The sequence below is a fragment of the Poecilia formosa genome, unplaced genomic scaffold (genome assembly GCF_000485575.1).
Source record: "Poecilia formosa unplaced genomic scaffold, Poecilia_formosa-5.1.2 Scaffold235, whole genome shotgun sequence".
Taxonomy (NCBI): domain Eukaryota; kingdom Metazoa; phylum Chordata; class Actinopteri; order Cyprinodontiformes; family Poeciliidae; genus Poecilia; species Poecilia formosa.
The window spans coordinates 153,571-174,514 of record NW_006800174.1 but is presented as its reverse complement, the minus strand read 5'-3'; the positions used below and the strand labels follow the sequence as shown (position 1 = coordinate 174,514).

General features: G+C 36.9%; 4 protein-coding genes across 11 annotated transcripts in view; all 4 read left to right on the top strand.

Moving 5' to 3' along the window:
• carmil1 (capping protein regulator and myosin 1 linker 1) overlaps positions 1-2,827 on the top strand; it is a 30,812-nt gene extending 27,985 nt beyond the window's left edge. For all 4 annotated transcript variants that reach the window (XM_016680189.1, XM_007569027.2, XM_007569028.2 and 1 more), the window contains 2 exons: positions 291-990; positions 1,924-2,827. In XM_016680189.1, the coding sequence (XP_016535675.1) occupies positions 291-418 (128 nt within the window). In that variant the 3' untranslated portion in view covers positions 419-990; positions 1,924-2,827. The remainder of the gene's footprint in view (positions 1-290; positions 991-1,923) is intronic.
• On the top strand, positions 2,802-7,177 carry LOC103149724 (secretagogin-like). Its single transcript, XM_007569026.2, has 11 exons — positions 2,802-3,151; positions 3,654-3,724; positions 3,867-3,962; positions 4,266-4,355; positions 4,461-4,517; positions 4,664-4,741; positions 4,826-4,881; positions 5,629-5,674; positions 5,786-5,845; positions 6,167-6,235; positions 6,676-7,177. The coding sequence occupies exons 1-11, from the start codon at positions 2,812-2,814 to the stop codon at positions 6,799-6,801; spliced, it is 1,089 nt and encodes a 362-aa protein (XP_007569088.2). The 5' UTR covers positions 2,802-2,811; the 3' UTR covers positions 6,802-7,177.
• A 1,586-nt stretch (positions 7,178-8,763) lies between these two features.
• Positions 8,764-10,254, top strand: LOC103149723 (uncharacterized). Of its 2 annotated transcripts, XR_477498.2 has the most exons (4): positions 8,764-8,915; positions 8,999-9,042; positions 9,113-10,126; positions 10,197-10,254. XR_477498.2 is itself a non-coding variant. In XM_007569025.2 (3 exons), the coding sequence occupies exons 1-3, from the start codon at positions 8,800-8,802 to the stop codon at positions 9,898-9,900; spliced, it is 948 nt and encodes a 315-aa protein (XP_007569087.1). In that variant the 5' UTR covers positions 8,764-8,799; the 3' UTR covers positions 9,901-10,253. The 2 variants fall into 2 exon arrangements, 1 of the variants encoding a protein (XP_007569087.1); XM_007569025.2 differs by having other exon boundaries at positions 9,113-10,253.
• A 2,874-nt stretch (positions 10,255-13,128) lies between these two features.
• LOC103149722 (MTSS I-BAR domain containing 1) overlaps positions 13,129-20,944 on the top strand; it is a 53,960-nt gene continuing 46,144 nt past the window's right edge. For 2 of the 4 annotated variants that reach the window (XM_007569022.2, XM_007569020.2), the window contains exon 1: positions 13,129-13,593. In XM_007569022.2, coding sequence (XP_007569084.1) covers positions 13,522-13,593 — 72 coding nt within the window. In that variant the 5' untranslated portion in view covers positions 13,129-13,521. The remainder of the gene's footprint in view (positions 13,594-20,944) is intronic. The other 2 variants (XM_007569023.2, XM_007569024.2) reach the window with 2 other exon arrangements.

Here is a 20,944-nt window from a genome sequence, read left to right as displayed (position 1 = left end):
TTTGTGTTATCCCATGTCCAGTTTTACTGATATGTCGTAATTATTAACACTGTGAATACGTAATTATTATCAAACCCCACATGCAAAACAATTCATTAGCCAAAAAACGTATTTCATTAAACAAAGATTAATTCCTTTGGTAGGTTAAGGAAAGCAATTGAAACTTTAGAAAACATAATAAAAAAACCATTGTTATGATGAAGCACAAAGATCGCCTATAATCTTATATGTTTTTAGATCTTTTTTGTCTATCCTATGTCCTAATTTCATTTTTTTTTGTATCATTCTAGTGAGGCTTCCATCTCAGACAGACATGGATCTCAGTCCAGCTGGCAGCGAGATTTCAACTTTGAGCTCTGACCTCAAGCCTAATAACAAATCTGAGGACGAATCCGGTGACGATACTCCTTCAATGTGATTCCAGCAAGATGTTCGGCATCTTTTAAATCTCATCCCATCATACCTTCAGAACAAAACAAACCTTCTAGGGCTCAGGTGTCAAACTCCAGTCCTGGAGGGCCGCTGCCCTGCAACTTTTAGATGTGCCTCTTCTGCACCACACCTGAATAGAATAATTAGGTTGTTAGCAAGACTCTGGAGAAATTATCTACACAAGAAGGTGGTAATTAAGTCATTTCATTCCAGTGTTTTGTTCCTGTCGCACATCTAAAAACTGCAGAACAGTGGCCCTTGAGGACTGGAGTTTGACACCCCTGTTCCAGGGGAAGGAGTCTGTGTATGGAAATATTTAATTTGTGTTTCTTTTAAAAGCTTCCTAACAACACATGGCAAAGAGGAGTTTAAAACGTTTCTACAATCTCACACATTTTCTGTTGTTTTCACAGCTAAGACCTTTAATAGGACCATAAAGACTGACGTATGTTACTAGTGCAGAGATCTTTTGTCAAACATTGCTTACTATGGAAAGCTCATTTATTCCAACACATGGGAAAATACAACATATAAAATATATTTTGTACATACAAATGGGTGTATATAGGCCTGTCGCGATAAACAATAAATCAATTAATCGCACGATAAATTAAACCTATCGACCTCATTTTAATTATCGGCTTTATCATCTCTTCCTGCCGTTTTTTTCTTTCTCTTGATGACACTGAATGAAAAAAGGCTCAACTCCGGTGCTCTCCACTGACCTTCCCTTCCTCATTTCCTTAGTGTAATGTCCAGCGCACACTACACGAGTTGTCGGCCCATTTTCAAAACATGAGAGACACATTAGCCGACAGAAATCCTGGGTATAACGGTTCGATCGGGTTCGTCGTGCCGTGTGGGCACATGGGCACAAAATAATGGCTACAAGTCCAGTTAACTCATTTTAAAACGAGGCATTAATCAATGCTTTACTAGAATCTACCTGTGATGCATAAAGTCAGCGTAAAGTTCTGACTGGATGAAAATCATTATAACCCGTTTATGTCACGTTAACAAAGAACCGCTGAAAACTTACCGGGTTTATCAACTGCGGTAGCAATTTGACTCCAACTCCTCCCCTTGTCCTTTCTATATTCTTTGTACAAAATGTTAAATAAATATTATTGTTGTTTCCACATATCATCTCCGATGTCCGCTAGATTTTGGGGTGGGGCGTGTCAGCTGTTTCGGATTCCCCTCCGTAATTTCCCCTCCGAAAGCACGGAGGAGAATCCGCGCTTTCTGATTGGCTGCCTGTCACATTCAGCATTAAGCTCCCAGTCGGGGAAAACCCCTGATTTAGATCGGAGCGGCCACGACGATCTAAATCACACTGCAGGGTGATCGGTTACGAAATCACCAGCGACAATCTTAGATCGACCAATATTCTAAGAAAATACGGGCAAAATATTCCAATATTATCGTTTATTGCAAAAATTTTTTAGACAATTAATCGCTCAGAAAAATTTGTTATTCTGACAGGCCTAGGTGTATATTAAAGCAGTGTTGAGCTTTTATAATTCTGCTGAAATTCATCATGAATGGGGGAAATTGAAAGGTTTTGTTACAAAGTTTTTCTAAAATCAACAGTTTATATTTTTGTCATTTGAAGTAAACTTTACAATGCTAACCTGACTACTGTTGCATCATTTTACCTTCAAATTTAGCTGGTTTTATCAGTTATTTCGAGAAAGAAATTTCTCTGATTACTTCTGTATTATATCTTTTACTCAGACTTAATAAAAAGTGTATCGGTACATTAATCAGTTAATTTCCTAGGTTTTTATTTTTTTTTATTGTTTTTTTATTTTTTATTTTTTTTATTTTGAGCTTGTAGAAACTAAAACAGTGTATTTCTTTTGGCTTTGGTGTGTTTTGTCTGACTGAGAATATTAGGGTTTTCTTTGGGGAATGAAAACATTTAAAACTGCATTCTTCAACAAAAATGTTTTGTTTGTCACCATTACCACACCTTTGCTCTCCTGCTGGGATAACATCACAAATGTTTCCTGTAAACAAACGTGAGATGTTTTTTTTTTTTAATTATCCACACTGCTGCTGTACCTTCACAATAAAAGTTGTTGTATACTTGCATCTTAATGATGTACTGCTGCACTTATGTATGTATTATATGGCTATGTAAATATGTATTGATGTTTGTTTAGGGTTTCTGTTTAGTGAATACATATTTTTGTCATAAGGACATTTTGTTGTCTTGTGAAAAATGATTGCTAGAACTTGGTGATGGGCTTCATTTTACTGGGAAAATATTATGTTATGCTTCCTTTTTTTGAAAATGTCATTTTAAATCGATTATGTAAATGGTTATGTTAGCCTGGAAATGTGACAAAAATCTATTATGTTTATATCATTAAAATGAGGTATTGGTCACGCACCCCGCTCCCTCTTTCTATGCAGCCTCTGTTATTTTCTCCTGTTATCCCTCCCCTCACATATAAAAGGCTCAACCTCTCTGTTGTTCCATTTTTTTTACTGATATCAGAATACACCAGAGGGAAAAGTCTGATCTTACTTCAGTGGAATATTTATTTTCTCTGCAACTCTAAAGAATTATTTTACTCTTGTAGTTTTGTTTTTCTCCTTTTTCTTGTCATAAACTTGGCTTTTGTACGGATCACCAGAACCATGGACAGTGCACTGGACAGACTTGATGCTGCTCGTTTCTTACAGATTTGGCAACATTTCGACAAAGATGGTACAAAGACCTACGAAACTCTTAATATATCCTTTCTAAATTAAAACAGTTATTAAATAATATATTTTGCTTTTATTTTTATTTGCTTAGGTAAATATAATTGATTAAACTTTGAATTATGTATTTGCTGATTCACTATTTTGAAAATCATATCTCTTTAATTTACTCGAGGACAAAAATGAATTACTTTATTGCCAAACAGTAGTTTACTTGCATGAAATTCTATCACTAATGAAGATTTTATGTATAGGAGGATCACCTTAATTATTCTGATATCTTTTACAAAATAATTATCTAAATATTTTAAATTATTTTTTTTAAATTATATATAAAGTTTTATCTAAGTTATCACTGTTCATTTCAGCTATGTATTTTAAAGACTGAAAGACAGAAATTCACATATGTTACCAATGAAAAACTATTGAATAGTTTTGTAGCTTTATTCAGTTTTTAAATGGAAGATTTTTAGTGAAATATGGAAATTCTTTTAATACTCTCATAGACAAAGGCTACATTGAAGGAAAGAAGATGGATGACTTTTTCAAGCATATGTTGCACAAACTTGGAATGAAGGTAAATATATGTCTGAGGTTCAGGATAAGAATAATCATTGGTTTTATTGCAAAAGAGTCTGAATGTGGATTTGCTTCCATTTGTTTTTGTTTTTCAAAAAGCAAATTGGTATGAAAACACAAATAACACAAAATGTTTTCAGATGGAGGAGATAACAGAGGACAAAGTGAGAAGAATGAGGGAGAGATTTGTGTCTCCATATGACTCCGCTCCTGACAGAAACGTGCAGATTGAAGAGGTAATACTGAAACAGCTGAGCCGCTGATGGAAACATTTGCGTAGATTTATTTTTTTGTCCAACAGGAGAAGAAAAAAAATCCTCATGTGCTTGACTTTAGGTTTGAGTGACTGCACAGAATTTAAATTAGCCTGGCAGACTTAACATATCAAAGCTCACTTTTTTTTCTCTAATCATGATTGCCTTGTGAATATAAATTGTAGCAAAACATAAAAGGGAATAAAGACGGATCACTTTGTAAATAACTGTGTCTTTACTGAAAGTAGAACATCTTCCACAAAAACTCTTAATGCCTGTTTCCAGCTGGCTGTCGTGATGCTTCCAGTGGAGGAGAATTTCCTGCTGTTGTTTCGCAGAGAAACTCCGTTGGACAACAGTGTGGAGTTCATGAGGGTAAGTGGATAAAAATCAATGCATTCATTGTGAAACAAAATCCTGCTGAGTCATCAAAATATTATGTTCAAGCTTTTACCATGCATCTGCCTTCTTTCATTACAGATTTGGAGAAATTATGACACAGATAGCAGTGGTTACATTTCAGCCAATGAGCTTAAGGTTATGTGTCTCCAGATTTAGCTTCATATAAATATGTATATCTTTCTTTTTAAGTGTATTTGAATCTGAAAAAAAATATTAAGAAGTGCCTGCAGATTCTTACATCAAATTAGTTGTGTTGCTCATAAACTCTTGTCTCTCCACAGGGCTTCCTACAGGACCTGTTCCTCCAGCACAGGAAGTCCATCTCGCCCCAGAAGCTGGAGGAGTATACCGAAACCATGGTAACGGCATCATGTTGAGACCAAGTTGCTAAGATATCTTTTTCACTGCACGTTGCCTTTATTTTATCTTTTCTGTACCTGCAGATGAAGATGTTTGACAAGAACAGGGATGGCAGGCTGGATCTGAACGACATGGCCAGGTACCACTGCTCTGAAAAAACAGCAAGAACCTCTCTACCAACGGCAAGCAGCTCATTCTGCCATTGGCCCCTGCTTGGTGTTGCTTATTGAGCTGTTTGATTGATGTTTTAATAAACGTGGGCCTCAATAGTGAACCCCAAACAGTCACAACGGCCAGGCATTTGTTCAAGTTTTCTTGGGTGCAACCCACATACACAACAACGGCACGCTGCTCAACCCACAAATGGATTTTCCTTACAAATGTGGCACCATTAAAGCAAAAATAAATAGGCTTTCCATCTCTATAAGATCTCTTGCCATCAATTATTGTCACAACTTGGAAATAATCAATCAAGCATGCATTCATTTAGTTTTTATTCTGTGGCTGTATGAGGGGTTTCTTTGAAATCTTGTCCTGGGTAATTTCAAGAGCTTATGGAGCCCTAAGTTTCTGCAAAGTTTGCTAATTTACGACCAATTCTGCTAATTGTATAAAAACCTAAAACTGACTAACTGTATTTCACTTAAATCATTAATTGTTACCTTGACTTTGTCACTTGTTTATAAGGTCTCTGTGATTTGTATGTTTCCCGTATGTAATGTACTTTGTAGATTTAAACAGAACATTTAAAAAAAGACTGCGCACTACATTCTTGGTTAATATGTTATGCTTAAAAGAAGCAACTAATAACAAAATGCAACATAAATGTCAGAATGTATTGGAATTTGTTGTTTTGCATTTTCATTGTTTTTCTGTTTTTTCTTAGAATTTTGGCACTGAATGAAAACTTTCTACTGAAGTTTAAGACAGACGTGAGTTCAAATTTAAACCCCATTTCTCTAGACACATTTATATGTTCTTAAATTAATTTTCTAACATCCTTCCAGACCTCATGAACTTTAAATCTAATCTGACTGTTTCAGGCTTGCAGTCTAGAGGACAGAAAGAGGGACTTTGAGAAGATATTTGCTCATTATGATGTTGTAAGTTCAGATTTCTTTGGTTTCATTCTTTCTCTTCTCTGCTCTTTTACCACCACATAATGACTAATTGAACCTGATTTTCTTTTACAAATAATATAAAGCCACAGATGATTTTTTATGAAATTGAAAGTTTTGTTATAGAATATTTCAGTTATGAGATGCAGCTGTACTGCATCACAAAATACTTATTTTGCTCTTTAGATATTGTTCTTATGTTAAGATCTTCTATTTTTACAGTAAAATGTGCTAGCCAAACTAAAAGTTAAAGATACGGTAATGCGACTTTTACCTGTATGGAGCTGAAGTATGTTTTGTGTGTAGAGTAAGACAGGTGCACTGGAGGGGCCTGAAGTTGATGGATTTGTCAAGGACATGATGGAGCTGGTGAAGGTAAAAAAATATCACAAATTTCCAGATTATTTTCTTATTTTATAAACACAGATGAAACTGCCTCCAGTCATATTTATATTGGGTTGCATGATGACTTAGTTGTTTGCACTGTAGACTTAATTCAACATGGTCTTGGGTTCAAATTCAGGCCCATCTGTACGATGTTTGCATGCGCTCCCTTTGCAAGAGTGGATTCTCTCAGGGTACTCCGGCTTCCTCTCCAGTAGCCCAAAAATATGTGTTAGGTTAATTTTCCTTGTGTGTGTATGAGTGCGTGTGTCTGTGTCAAATTCTAACTTGAGCTACAAAATTTTCTAGTTGAATATATGTTTTTCCAATGGTATGCAATTAATTTTTAAAACAATATTTGGATGGATGGACAGAAACGCTGTGACCTCAGATTTTTCTTCTAAGAGCCGCTCTCTCAAACCTTTCTGCAGCCCAGTATCAGCGGGATGGAACTGGACAAGTTCAGGAAAGCCCTGATGGGTCACTGTGACATCAACAGAGACGGAAAAATCCAGAAGAACGAGCTTGCTCTTTGCCTTGGCCTCAAACTCAGTTAACCCTTCATTAACCCTCAGTTAACACTTCATCAAAGAGTCTTTTTTTATCTTGAATTCCTCTGTGCTATCTTTCTATTCACCTTAAGGCTCTCCATTTCTATCCTTTTATTCATTTGACCATTTTTTTGCTACTTTAAAGCATTTTTATTGTATTAAACTAATTGGCTGTATTAAAACTATTTATTTCTGTTTAAAAAACTACATAAAAACTAAACCTTACATGCAGAAGATACACAATTTTAAATAACTTATCTGAATTGTGTGAAGCTTTGTGATGTGATAATGTACAATGTGAACTAATATGAATGATCATATTGTGAAACTAGTCAAAGCAGTGATGACTGAATATATTAAATAAAACTGTCACATGTGTATGGTTTCCTGAGTAGGTTCAATTACTTGCATAAACACAAGTTACAGGTAAAATAGAAATCAATGGCTGACAATAGGAGCAGTTTTATTATTATTATTACTATTTTAATATTTGATGAAGAAGTGTATATTTTTAAAATAAATCCCTGAATTAATAAATATGAGGCAGCTTGCTTTACACATTGTCTGATTTTGTCCTATACTGCACTAGTTAGAAATATTGATTTAAGTTCCACTGATGTTCAAATAGCAGCTCCACTTAAATTTATGCCACAAATTATCCATACCCCCAATTTAGGTTTAAAGTATTTTTTTATACTTACCTCCATTTCTTTTCCTTGCAGACAGTAAAAAAACATTTTGAGTGACCAAGCCAGAGTCCTGGTTTGATTTTGATAGAGAAACTCTGGAGGGAGAAAATTAGATCGTAAAGAGTCCTTCCAAACTTTTACATCTTTTCACCAAAGAAAAACAATAAAAATACCTGTGAGTAAATGCCGACAGCTAGTTAGCAAAGGATTTGATTGCTGAAATGTGAACAAGATTTTTTTATTATTGATTACTGAAAAGGATATAAATGATTCCCCTCATTATATATTTATATTTTATATTGATTCAGCCTTTTTCATTGTTTTGCAACATTTAGAGGACTTGGAAAGTCCTCTAAATGTTGCAAAAGGAAAATATTTTTAAAGGAAATATTTTTTAAAGGAAAATATTTTTACATCCAATCCAACAACTTTTAGCTTAATTGTAAATAGTGCAAAGTGAGAGGCAGAAATAGTTTATTTCTAATATCATTATGGATATTAGCACTTGAGTTTTGCTAATATCCGGTTTATGCTATTTATTGAGCATAAGCTAAGGTTTCACAGAATTGAAAGTAAAACAAATATGGCGTTAAGTCTAGATTATTCACATACAATCAAATAAAATCCACTCATAAAGTAAAGTTAGGGTTAAATCCACTCCAATTCACATCTAATTCTAATCCAACACTGTCAAATTCAGTTAATCATACTAATGTTAGTTGGTATGGATGTTGCATTGCCTTTATCAAGAAATATGAAGTTGCTTCTTCCACTCACCGTTTTTCTCTGCCTCCTCAGAATGAGGATTGTGCATGAAGCCAGATTTATAAGGCATCATTAAGCTGCACAGAGATTTTAAAGAACTAAATATCCTTATGTTTCCACAACAGGCACCATGTCCTGCCAACGACTTCATAAATACAATGCAGTAGAACAAAATATAAATACTTATTTGTCATTGCATGTAGAAAAAGGAAATTGAACAAAAATACGATTGTGTTGTATTTATTCATTCATTGTTTGTTATTTAAATTCATTATGAGCCAGAGGATGAAAATCTCATTGTTGAATAATGATATAAAAAAACACTACAGGAAGGAAATATTGAAGCCCAATGCAAGAACTTCCCCTTTAAGAGACTATAGGAGCTAATTGGGTGGCTCACAGCTGTGAGGAATGAAGCTAAGTGACATCCCAAAAGAAACAACGTCAGCCATGTTCCCAAAAAAAGACTCCAAGCTGCTTCCAATTATTAATCAGTGAGCCGTGGCTGGCTGACGTCTGAAACCTTTTAAAGGACCATTGGAGCTGGTGTATGTATGATGCTAAGACTGGGGCTTCTTTTCTTAGCAGTCTGTACAGCAAACAGTTTACGGACTGTCTTGCTTCAGGTTTTCTGAACAAAGAAATGACTTTTGGATTATATTTGAGGTTTGACTACACTTCAAAATTCTGCAGAGTAAAATTACAATGTTAAATGAAATAACCAATTCTGATTAACTGGTCCTTTTCAGCATTCTATTGCTCTCTCTGACAACCTTTGGGCAGCTTGCAACAGGTATGGATTCATTGAACTCAAAGTGTTGTCTCATAACTACCTCTGACAAATGGCTTTATTTTTCCCATAGGAAATGTCTTAAGATATCCAAGTAGAAATCTTGGCCCTTCAACTCGAGCTGAGACTCTGCGCCGCTCTTACCGACCTGTTCCCTCCAGTTATCTACTGCCACGAGGTTCTGTGTCTACCTCAACTTTCCTTGGAGATTTATCAACTGAGGCTTCCAAACTATGGGGCTCAGTTCCTAGCCAAGGTCAAAGGGGTTATGGCAGGCAAGTAAGTAGTTACAGTCAACCAGGAAGTGTATCTAGCTACAGACCTGCCTCAGCTCTGACTTGGCAGCAACAGCCAGGTGGCCTACTCCATAGGGGTCCAGGAATGAGGGAACCTTCATCTCAAGGGGAGAGGCGCTATGGCTCTAGTGTTGTCTCCAGTGGTGCAATTGAGATTTATGCACCACCTCGACTGCAGCCCAGTTCACCTGCCACTGGCATACAGTTGACTCCAGAATCTGCTTCCCAACCATCCAATCAACATCCTGCATTCCTTCCACCTGCTGTACTCCAGACCAAAGCAGGCATGTGGCACACTGTCAATCTTCCAAGCGCCAGGTCAGAATCCACTGCTAGACGACACCAACACTCTTTGTCAGTGCCTGCTACGCTGAAAACCAATCCTGGCCAGTTGGGCACCTATACTTCTGGTGTATGGGCTCCAGAGTCAACTGCCCAGCGACGCCAAAAGGCCTCAGCTGTACTGCAAACCAAGAATGTGTGGGGTAGTGTGCTTTCCTCTGACTCTAACCGAGTTGGTGCCAACTTCAGGAGTTCTAGACCACTCACCTGGAAACCATCCTAGAGGGCTGCAATCATGCTGCCATACCACCCGGCAGCAGACAAGGTTGCTGGGCTCTCTGGCCTCCAGTGTACCTCAGAACAAGGATATTTTGCAAGATACCAGTGGAAATTCATAAATGAAGCCTGGGTCAAGAAGCTCTACAGTAGATCAGTTAATGTGGAAGTTCCCTACTAATGTGGAAGTTAACTACAACTGTCAAACAGAAATGGGCTCTGAGATCTTAATTGTAAGTCACTTTGTCATTTTGATGTTACACACTTGCGCAATGTCTATAAATGCTCTGTTTCTGTGCTCAGGTTTCCAATCCTCTGGTCCTTTGTGGATTCATACTGAAATAAACTGCTTGAAACTGTTTTGCATGTGTCTATTACAAGATTGGTTACAAGAGCTACTACAGATGTACAAGCCTTAATATTTTAGAGGCTCCATCATCTGACTTATTTTACCAACTGGGTGTAACTGCTGGTGATATGGAAGAAACTCTGTAGCTAGTGCTATAAGGTTGAGAGCTGCACTAGGACTAAATGTAAGCTAAGGGAAACGTTAGACGTCTCATCAAATTCACAACTAACTGCAAGACTGGGCCAGAGGGCAATGGGGGAGGGGCAACATGTAGGTCTTTGAACTATATGTTTCAACCAGTTATTGGCTCTAAATGTGGTAAAGTGCTACCTTTGGTGTTCACCGTCTTAGCACTGGTAACTTTTTACTCAAACACAACTAATGTGGCTTACCTTTTTAGCATGTTGTGCTCTGCATCACTCTGGTTTCAATTAGCTTTTAGGTGTGTTGAAGGGATGAATCCATGCCAAGTAGCACTTGGGTATGTCGGTTTCTATTCAACGCTTCAGTGTTGGGTGTTTTTCACCATGCAGGGAAGCACTTAAAATATCGTAACATTGTACATGAAAAGCAGTGTAAAATGAGTCTGATCGCTGGTTCCTTGTCTCCACCCTCCTCATTATCCCCCTCCCTGCCACTCTGATAGCAGTTATTAGTTCATTGTTCCACTATTCAGGCCAGATAATGACAGAACCCTGCTTTCTTCTGGGCACAGACTATCATCCCATGTGTTTTGTGCTCCCTGTCATTAAGCAGCAGGCCTACATGGTAAGTGATGGTACTCTGTAACACTGCCAGGCTCCCCAGCTGATCCCTGTTCAGTTCAAAGTGGGTTAAATGCATCCTTTTACACTCAACATTTTAAACTTCTAACTTAAGGTCTGTTCAGATGAATATCACATCTTGTCATAATTTGATCCTACTGTACTAGCAATATCTTTCCAAAATGTATTTGAGCTATTGTACTAAGAAACACTTCAAGGCTTTTAACTCTTGATTTTAAGAAACTTCACCAATTCTCACATATTTTCATAATTTAATCTGAAACTAAACCTACAATATAAAGCAAAACATCTATACATAAAGTCAATTTTCTTTTGTTTGGGATTCACTAAATTAGTCACTGGTTAATGGTTCATAATGTATATCTGTAAACAGTGTTTTTCAGTTTTGTGTATTTCTGCTAATTGGGTGCATTTTAGTTCACCTGTTTCATTTTTGCCTCATAATTATTAATATTACATTTTGCTACACTACAGTAGTTGATATATAGGCTTGGCAAAGTCTTACTGCAAAAACAAAAAACCTAGTACTTTTTTCTAGTTTCTAATTCAAATACACTTGAAATAAAGGGAATAAAACAACTAAGTAGCTTTTCAGCAAGACATATGAGCTCGTTTTGAATCAATAATGTCTTGATAAAGTACTGGTAGATTATTTCACTTATACTAAGACGTTTTCCCATGTTATAAGTCAAATAATCTGCCAGTGGAAATAGTACTTTTCATCAATATGAAGTGTGTACACGGAGTGAGTGGAAAAAGAAAAGAATGTCTTTATGAGCCTAAAGGCAGTCAAAGCTGAAGCACAAGTTGCCATATGTGAAAAGTGTGTGCAGAGAATCCTGTGCTTCCATGAAGCTGGAGCTGTGTGTTTAGAAGTAATAAGGCCATATTTGGGAAGATGTGTGTGCTGTTTATGGAACTCTTCAGAGCTCCTGGAAGAAGGTCATTTCTGTTTCTATTTTTAGATTCATCCTGAATCATGTGCACTGAATGGTATCTTGGGATTGTTTGGGGGAAAAAACCATCCTTCTCCATGTTAAGTCTGTATCTGTGAGTCTTTGTGTCAAACAGAAATTAAGCCGTTTGACAACATTTGTAGGAGATAATCATCCTTTATTCCACCAGCCATTTGTTAGTTTTGTGTCTTTCACTTACAGGTCCACATTGCTCTCTCCAAACCAGATTTTTAGAGGTTCCTGTCTTAGTTTTCTTGTCTGTTGAGGTACTGAGACAATGTTTCTGTCTCAAGTAAATGCAAATTGGGTCACATACTTGCTTACTGGGTGCACCATGACTTGAATGAAGAACAAAACTGCTGAAGAACTCCTTAAAACTGAACTCGATTAGACAAATAATGTAAAATCAGTGCAAAATCTGGAAGACATGTTGGATCTACTGCTTAAATGTATTCCGCATGTGAATTAAATTTCACAGTCCTCAGATAAATATAGTATAACTTTTATCTCACTGATAATTTTTTCCTTTAAAAAAATGCTTGTTTAATTCGTCCTTCCTGTCTATTCCATACTGTGTATTTATTCCTTATAATGAAGTAGTTCAGTAAAATATTCACTAGATGGCGACGTGGTCAAAAAGATGAACGTGAGCGCTTCTCGATGAAAGTCCTGTTAAAACTATGAATCCAGAAAAATACAAGATTATTTGTGATATTTCTCTTGTTGTGAAATTTTGCATAAACTATTTTAAAAATAGCATCTTTTACTGATATGCTCCCCTTTCTGATTTATTTATTTATTTATTCATTCATTCATTCATTGAGCAGCAGTCTAGAAATTTACGCTCGGCATCAGTCCCTAATGCTTCTCCTTCTTATTTACGTTCAAAATATATTTTCTTTACTTTTTTGTGTGTGTTGTAAGTAAATGCTTGTTCATCTGCTGTGACTAAAATTGATCTATTTTAGTTGACTGTTCTGTTCTTTTTCCTCCTTCTTCTACATCTGAGATGGTTTGTTTGAATATTATGTTTGCGTGTTAATAACCACAGCCTATTGGGCCTAGTAATTAAATCAAAATTGTCCCTCAGACAACACCCTCCATTATGAAAAAAAAAGCCTCCCTGATTTGTAGGCGGGGCCAACTTCCAGCGCGTCCACGGCCCAAAGAAGCGCGCTCCCGTGCCCGGTCCCCTGTCTTGGTGCCTGAGGCGCAGCTCTGTGGAAAGTTGCTCCTCTCTCCGGCGGTGCCGCGCTCCTCTCTGCTGTCACTTCACTTCCCACCTCCGTCATGCCTCTCCTCCTCCTGCTGCAGACATGGGAGTTACCGGCTGCGACTGGAAACTAACCGACTCTGCTGCGCCTTCTGTCCGCGTTCAGGGCTCCGTTACCAGCCGGGGACACCCCGCAGCGCGAAGCTGAGCCTTTTCCGATCAGTTCCACCCTTTTTCTGTGATTTGTTCGTTTGGTTCCGCGTCATTAATGGACTCCGGGAGCTGCGTGTGAGATTGTTTGCAATTTCCGTTCACGCAGCTGAAGATGGAGACGGTGATGGAGAGGGAGTGCAGCGCGCTGGGGGGGCTTTTCCAGACTGTCATTGGAGACATGAAGGTAACAAATGAAAATTGTTGCTTCTTTTGACTTGTGATCACAATCTTCCTGTAATAAATTTCAAAGTGATCCTCCAGGCTGCGTTGCACAAAAGCAGGGAATGTTGGAGTAATTGTGTTTGTCTCTCTGATTTGCAAGCGACATCATTAATTTGCTAATTATCCTGGAGGGGAGAGAGCTGGGTGGGTGGGTGGGGGGCAGGATGTGAAGGGCTGCAGCTCATTGCCTCAGTAGCATGTAAACCCAGGTTTACCAAGGTAACCAAACACAGGAGAGCTTTGCATGGATGAATCACTGTTGCTTTGGCGCTGCAGGAGATAAAAACATAATTAGGTGCAAGATGCTGAGCCTCCTTTCAGCTTCAAAGAAAATCCAAAACTCAACAGAAAACCTAGATGTTTTATTTAGAGGTTAATCTAAACATGTCACTGGCGTTTCATGAGAATGGGTTACATTGTTCATAGAAAGAGATAACATTTCCCTCAAATTCCTTTTCTTTTTCCTTTCTTCAAGAATAGAATCTGCTTAAAAGAATGGAAATTAATCAGGAAGTCTGCTAATGAAAAAATAATGAGTAGCTATTTTAAAGCTGTGCTATTTGTCAGTGCAAATTGTCAACTTTTTTCAAGAAATGGCTTCTAAAATGGGAGATTATCCTTGGGGAAATATGAGATTGATTCAGAAATGAATTTTTTTTCTTGATCTTTCCCTCCTGATGCAGGTCAAATACTGTCACAAAAAGAACTCCCACCAATTCTCAATGTCTTTTTGTATGATAGCCCCGTTTAAGGGTCAGGTGGGTGTTGGGGTTATAAATCTGTTGAAATCAGAATTGGCGATGAAACTAGAAAATGAAAAAATATGAATGGTGCACCTCTGAGACTTACTCATGTTTGTCTTTCATCTTTTAAAGATATTTTTGAAGTCAATTATTTTTCTACTCATCAAAGCAAAAGTGCCTTCAATGTTCACTTCATCATCTTCTGATACAAGAAAACTGGACTTTGATGCTGAAATGCAAAAAGGAAATTTGATGAAAAGTTTGCTCCTTTACCATCATATGTTTCTATTGAGGTTGAGTAGGCACTGCTGACCTTCATTTAGTTTATTTTTAAAAATCAGTTCACAACAGCAAATTTAAGTCTCATCAGTAGCCATGATGAGACAGATTCCAGTGAAGAGCTGACGGAAACAGAAACAGAAAAGCAACAAGCAGCCAGTCAAAGTGATGGAAATAGATTCTCATAATCTTGAGCACAAAATTTATTTGATTTTGTTATAATTATTCTTACAGTTAAAATAATGGTATAACATTCATTATTTTGTTGCCATTCGTGGATCTACTCACAGAATAAACATTGTTCAATGCATTTGTATTTTCAAGTCTATTTTGCCAGATATATGTAACCACATTGTTTTATAGAGAGCACCATACATATTTTAACATGAGATGTTTGGCCATCAGAGCAGCTGTAGCTTTTTGTGAATGGAAATATTTCCAAACACCCAAATTTGTCTTTCCTGTCTGGAAGAAAAAGAAACGATTTAAATTCAGCAGTATGTCGTACAGCAGCACTTGAGAGGGTCAGTGGTGCCCCATTTCATGCCCGATCACAGTCAGAGAAAACTTCAGTCACTTCAACACTTTTCCTGACCTCTCATTTAGAGTACTTCAGACCACAGGAATGCTGTGGGTTTCTGCCTAATATAGCAATTAGACATAAACCCCAGTGAACCCAGTATACCCATTTATCAGTTTTGGTTGATAAATGGGAATGTTGCATGACGGATACATCTGTTCCTGTGGGTTCTATAGTTACTGACAGGTGGCTTCTAACAAGTGTAGCTGTGGGTTCTCTGAAGAAGGTCTGGAGTCCTTTGCCACTCCCTTTTCCCTTCTCATGTTTCCATGTTTTTATATTTGTTTGTTGTCATTCACTCCATTTCCTCCTCTTTCTCTACTCACTCTTTCTTCATCTTCTCCCACGCTACTCCTCCCACTTCCACCCGGTTTGTTGTTCTCCTTTATCCTCGTGCTGCCTCTCTGTTCCTTCAGTCTCAGGAGAAACAGCTAGTCCTTTAAGATCCAATAAGACTTTGATCTTTATCTTCGTTCTGGATATCAAGGCTGTAATCAATAAAACATCACAGTAACTTTGAATGTGATTTTAAAGAGTTAAAACGCAATCTTTTTAACAGCAGCTAGCTATCAAAGACTTTTTTGCGGTTAAAAGTGGTTTTGGATTAAAGCCAAACAGTTTTAAAGTAACAGATGCAGATTAAATGCATCAGAAATGAGTTAAACTCATTTGCAGGTGTATGCATATGAATTAAGCCTCCAGAATAGAACCTATTCTTGTGTTTATGCATTGGGAGATCCTTGTCGTCATATTTAATGATGGATCAAATGAGAAATTAATCTTTTGGAAGACAGGAACATTTTAGTTTCCCAGTTTGAACTCTTTTCTTTTTTTTTTGTTTAGAAATGTATCAGTGAAGTCATTTTCAAAGATGTACTTTTAAAGCTGCTTGGTTTCTGTTTGAGGTCGTCTGTTTGGACATGTTGACTTTTACTGCTGCTTTAAAACTCTGCTAAACCCCACTGATGTTAGTAGGAGGGAAAACTTTGTCTACACTAAACTTTATAGGGCAAAGAAGAATTTTTCGGTTTTAGTGAGCCTGTAGTCCTTAACATAGCTGTCCTGGATTCGATTCCTGACCCTGTTCCATTTACAGCATGTTGTCTGCCTCTCTTCTCTGCCTGTTGAACTGCTAATGAATAAATGTCACTAGCAGCACAACGAAATATAAAAATACATTTGAAAATGAACATAAATCTGCATTTGACTTGCTAATCAAGGAAAAATCAACTAATTTTGATTATTTGATTAGTCAGCTATCACAGTTTAACTGACTGAGTCTGTGACCAAGCTGAAGTTCCTGTGTTTTTGCCTTGAGTCTGTAACTCAACTCTGTGCTGCTATCAGACAAAAATACAATTTGAACAATTTTGTGCAGCAGCTGCTTGTTTATCCTGTGACAGTCACAGAGCACCACATGGTTTCTACTGAGAGGATGCTCTGTTTTTCTGCTGATCTGCATATGCAATGTGGAAATTTACCAACTTTTATCTTTAAGCTTTGCATCCTAACATAATGAAAGCTGCCTCCCATCTGTTTGTTGCCAATTATCCTTCTTCAGTGGTATTGTACAGCACTTACATTTCTTACTTGGATGCCAACTAAGATTACTTTAAATCTTAATCTGCCAGTAGTATGAATAATTTTGGACTTGGCTGTATGTTATAGTTATTATTTTTTAATCTCTTTCTGCAGCTGGAGAGGCAGATTTCTATGGTGTTAATTTGTGTTAATTCTGGACAGTTCTATATAGTTTTGTTGGACAAGTGAAGGCCACGTGCTGTTTTGGAGTGTGATGCATCCAGCAGTCATGATGGAAATCATTTCCGGAGGCTGGTGAGGCATCAGTAGGTGACGAGTCGGGAATAAGAAGAGAACTCAGAATCAGATATGTCTGACACTGATTGTCGGGTCACATTCAAGCAATTTCCCTCACTTTCAGTGGCCAGATCTTTGAATGCTGAGTCTGTAATCAGTTGGCAACCAGAGCTGTATCCTTAAGGTGACAAACACATTTTCACCAGTTGATATTTGGAAACTCTAAATCTTGCAATTTGAGTCTGTTGTCTGACTTCACCGTATACTTTATCTTTTAAAATATAATTGACAAAAATGATGTTGGAGACTCGCTGACAGATTTCTCATCTGATACAACTATGTGGGTGGGAGCGTCTGTTTCGGTGTCGCTGTGGAGGAGACCTCAGTCTGCTGCTAATTGTCTCCAGAATGCATTAACGTCCTATTTTCATTCGCCCTCCACTCGTCAGCCGAATTAAAGGAAAACAAACAGGAAATGCCACAAGCACAAGTTAATGAGGTAAAATAAGATTGTGTTTGTCTGTAATCTAAAATGAGGTGCCGACTGTTTACCTTTACCCAACAACCCTTAGTCATGTAGAACATTTTATGTTCTTTAAAGGAGGGAGCTTAAACTAGAAGCCCGAGATCTTGAGAAAAGCTAATTTGATGCAAGTTCTTTTTTGATGGGGGAAGTGGCTCTGAATTAATGAAACTGAATATGATATCTTTAGGAATTTTTGATACATGATTGAAAAATGATAATGAAAGCTGGTATCAAAACCTGTTCTTGATTGATTAAAGGAATAAAAATATGCAGCACGAACCAGTTTGCTTTTCCGAGGCTAAATGTTTGAACCTCGCTCTGTTGTGTTCTGAATTTTGGCAGATAAGTGCTTTAAACAGCGGCAGCTCGGCACCAATGAAATAATTTTTCATGATTCCTGCAAACAAATGCTTAATATTCCCAAAATTAATAGGTGTAATCAACCAGTTCTTTTTTTTTTTTTTTTTTTTTTTTTTTTACAGATGTACATCTGATATCTGATCTGTTTTTTTTTTTTAAACAAAATTGTACTCACTGTGTCAAACTGGATCTATTAAAAAAAACAGCTAGTGACAGTTAAAGATATACAAAGCTCATTTTATTGTCTTAAATTGGACTGTTTAGAGGCAAAACTAACTCAAGACTGGGAGATTGTCAGGTTTTTTTTGTTGCTCAAAACTTACTCATCTTTAGGTGCTAAAGACAATTCTGTCCTCAAACTCAGCACTGCTAAAGCTGTTGGAAGTATAATATTTGCTCAACAAGCTCTAGTGCACTGTAACTTGTTTGGTTGACCAATTCCCTAACAGGATTGTGGCTCTAGCCCAGGGTTCTGCAACCTTCACAATTAAAGATCTGTTTTTGTTCTCAAAAATGGATCTGTAGCTAAATAAAACTCATTTACTGCCACAAATATTACTGTAGGTTTTTAAAAAGATTATTTATTTTTGATAAATATCTATGTTAGACAACTTGTTAAAAAGATTTCATTTTATTTTAGGTTTTAAAGAAGAAAACCATAACTATTGCAAAAACAAGGCGATACATTTTCTTCTATAGGATGTTGTGTAAAATGACGAAAAATGAAGTGCATATTTTCCAATAGAGCAACAATAAAAATAGATTTGAACAAATATTACTGATGCTTTCAGTGTCTGTTCTGGACATTTAATGTAAGTATCCCATTAAAAAACACAGCTAAAATCTACAAGTGTTGTTATATCTACATTATCCATTACCTGGTTCTTTATCATGTTTTAGCCAAAGTTGTAAACGGCCTCTAAAACCTGGAGTTAACCCAGTACTAACTTTAATCAGGATCTAAAGTCTGGATCATGGTGAACTGTGGAAAATGAAAACATTATACACCACTTTTTTTTAAAAGTTTGGAGTTCCATTTTGGTTTTGATGTCTCAAATTAAAACAAAAACAAAAACAAAAAAAAAACTGTAAAAAGTACTTCCACAATTATAAAATGTCAGATTTATTACCAATAAGACCATTTCACTCTTCCTGCGGTTTATTTAGATTGTATCCACTTTTTCTTACTCAGGTTTTTTTTTTAACTCTAGTTTCTTTTTTTACTCTAGTTCCTCAATGCTGCAGGTGCAAATTAGAGCTAATTAATTAGGGCTGTGGCGTTTAAAAGGTGCATTTGTTTAAAACAGCATTGACAAAGTGGTGATATGACAGCATAGCGTTAATTATTTAAAAAGTAATGATTAATACAGGAATGAGAGTTATACATTGGCTATAAGAGACGCTCGGATATCAGATCATCAGCTTCTCTGTGTTACTCTGCTGAGTGCATCATTTAACGGGTGTCCTGTGAGACTGACCTCCTACCCCCATTTTGATTAAACTGAGTGCATGAGATGTTTAGCGTGGCCTCATTTTGCTTCATTCAGCGCTTCACTTCAATATCTGCATCCCCTCTCTGCAGTTTGATGTATACCCAAATGGTTCCCACATCCCTTGCAAATGTGAACGTGTCTTGCAATAAGCCGTTAATCATCTACACGCCGTTGTGCTGGTTAAAACGAAGCAGACACATTACTGTTGATCCATTTAAGTGGAACTGATCTGCATGCTTGTCCCCAGAGGAGAAACCAGCTCATCCTCTTATAATGTGAGCTGCTTTACACTGAGCCTAAAATCTGCTTTTACACCTGGATCTGCTGTGGTGTTTTTCCTCTGTTTTATAGTTCATGTTTCGTAGAAGCACCACTGCTGCGGTTCTTTGTGTAGAGAGTTGATGTCCATATAGGGAACTCTTGCTGATGTTAAGTGGCACATAAATAGCTTGTGTAAATGCAAAATATTGTCGTTTTTTTCCACAAAACTCAGCCTGTTTTTTTTTTCAGTAACTTCTACAGAAGACAATTATTGACTCTCTGACTTAGTTTGCTGTAACTTTGGAAGACTTTGAATTCGGGATCTTTGTAATTTATACAAGTTTGGGATTTTCTGGATATTCAGCATATTAGAAGTTCTGCACTGTAAATTGCAGGATGCCATGTTTCTCCTTGCACTTGGTTCTTGATATTCTATAGTCAAGCTTCAGAGGTTTAGTAAAGGCTTTTGACTAAGACTTCAATAAGACAGAAAAGCAGCTTTTTTTTCAAATCAGGTGTCTGCCTGTTGCAACCAAATCGCAAAGGTTAACAGAGTTCTCAACAACCTTTTAAGTGAGATAAATAAACCTTATGATGTGCTTTAGGTTTAATGGTGTAACAACATCTAGATTGCAATGGAAACATTAAAGTTGGAACTGGACATTGATTTTTGGAGCTCTGGTCAAGCGGGGCACTTTGAGTTTTTGTCTTTGTGTTGTTGTTGGAACAAACCCGCTGGCTATCCTGAACCTGTCTCTGTTCTTGTTTTCAGTTGCAGAGGTCATGTTTCTGTTTGACAAGTCAAGTTTCATTGATTTTTATTTATTTTTAAAAGTTGCTAGGAACTGTAATACTGGCCCTTACATGACATAACACAAAGTTTTTGAATGTATTTTATCTAAAGTAAGGCTTACGGTCATATTCAATACATTTTGATATATTTGAAAGGGTTATTCAATCAATTCATAAATTTACTGTTCTTTATTCAGTGAAGCAAGTAGAGGTGTGTGACGTAGCCAGAGATTACAATGTCACAGAAAACACAACTGAAGTTTCACTTGAGGAATAGTTTGACTATTTAGCACAGCACTGTTTTAGCCAGTCTGGTTCGCATTGTTTTAAAATGTGATGATTTTAAAAGTGAAGTTGTTACTGTATATTTGATTTGAGATGCCTTAGACCTTTGAGATTTAAAAGAAAAAACAAATCAAGAAAAATCTGTCTAAATGTCACCAGGGCCTTAAATAACTACA

Bases quoted from the DNA above. Each gene is read 5' to 3' on its own strand.
- LOC103149724 (XM_007569026.2), top strand. From the start codon at position 2,812: ATGAGGTATTGGTCACGCACCCCGCTCCCTCTTTCTATGCAGCCTCTG. The intron at 4,742-4,825 runs GTAACGGCATCA...CTGTACCTGCAG, and splicing joins AGGAGTATACCGAAACCATG to ATGAAGATGTTTGACAAGAA. The intron at 5,675-5,785 runs GTGAGTTCAAAT...TGACTGTTTCAG, and splicing joins TACTGAAGTTTAAGACAGAC to GCTTGCAGTCTAGAGGACAG.
- LOC103149723 (XM_007569025.2), top strand. From the start codon at position 8,800: ATGTATGATGCTAAGACTGGGGCTTCTTTTCTTAGCAGTCTGTACAGC. The intron at 8,916-8,998 runs GTTTGACTACAC...GGTCCTTTTCAG, and splicing joins ACTTTTGGATTATATTTGAG to CATTCTATTGCTCTCTCTGA. The intron at 9,043-9,112 runs GTATGGATTCAT...TTTTTCCCATAG, and splicing joins CTTTGGGCAGCTTGCAACAG to GAAATGTCTTAAGATATCCA.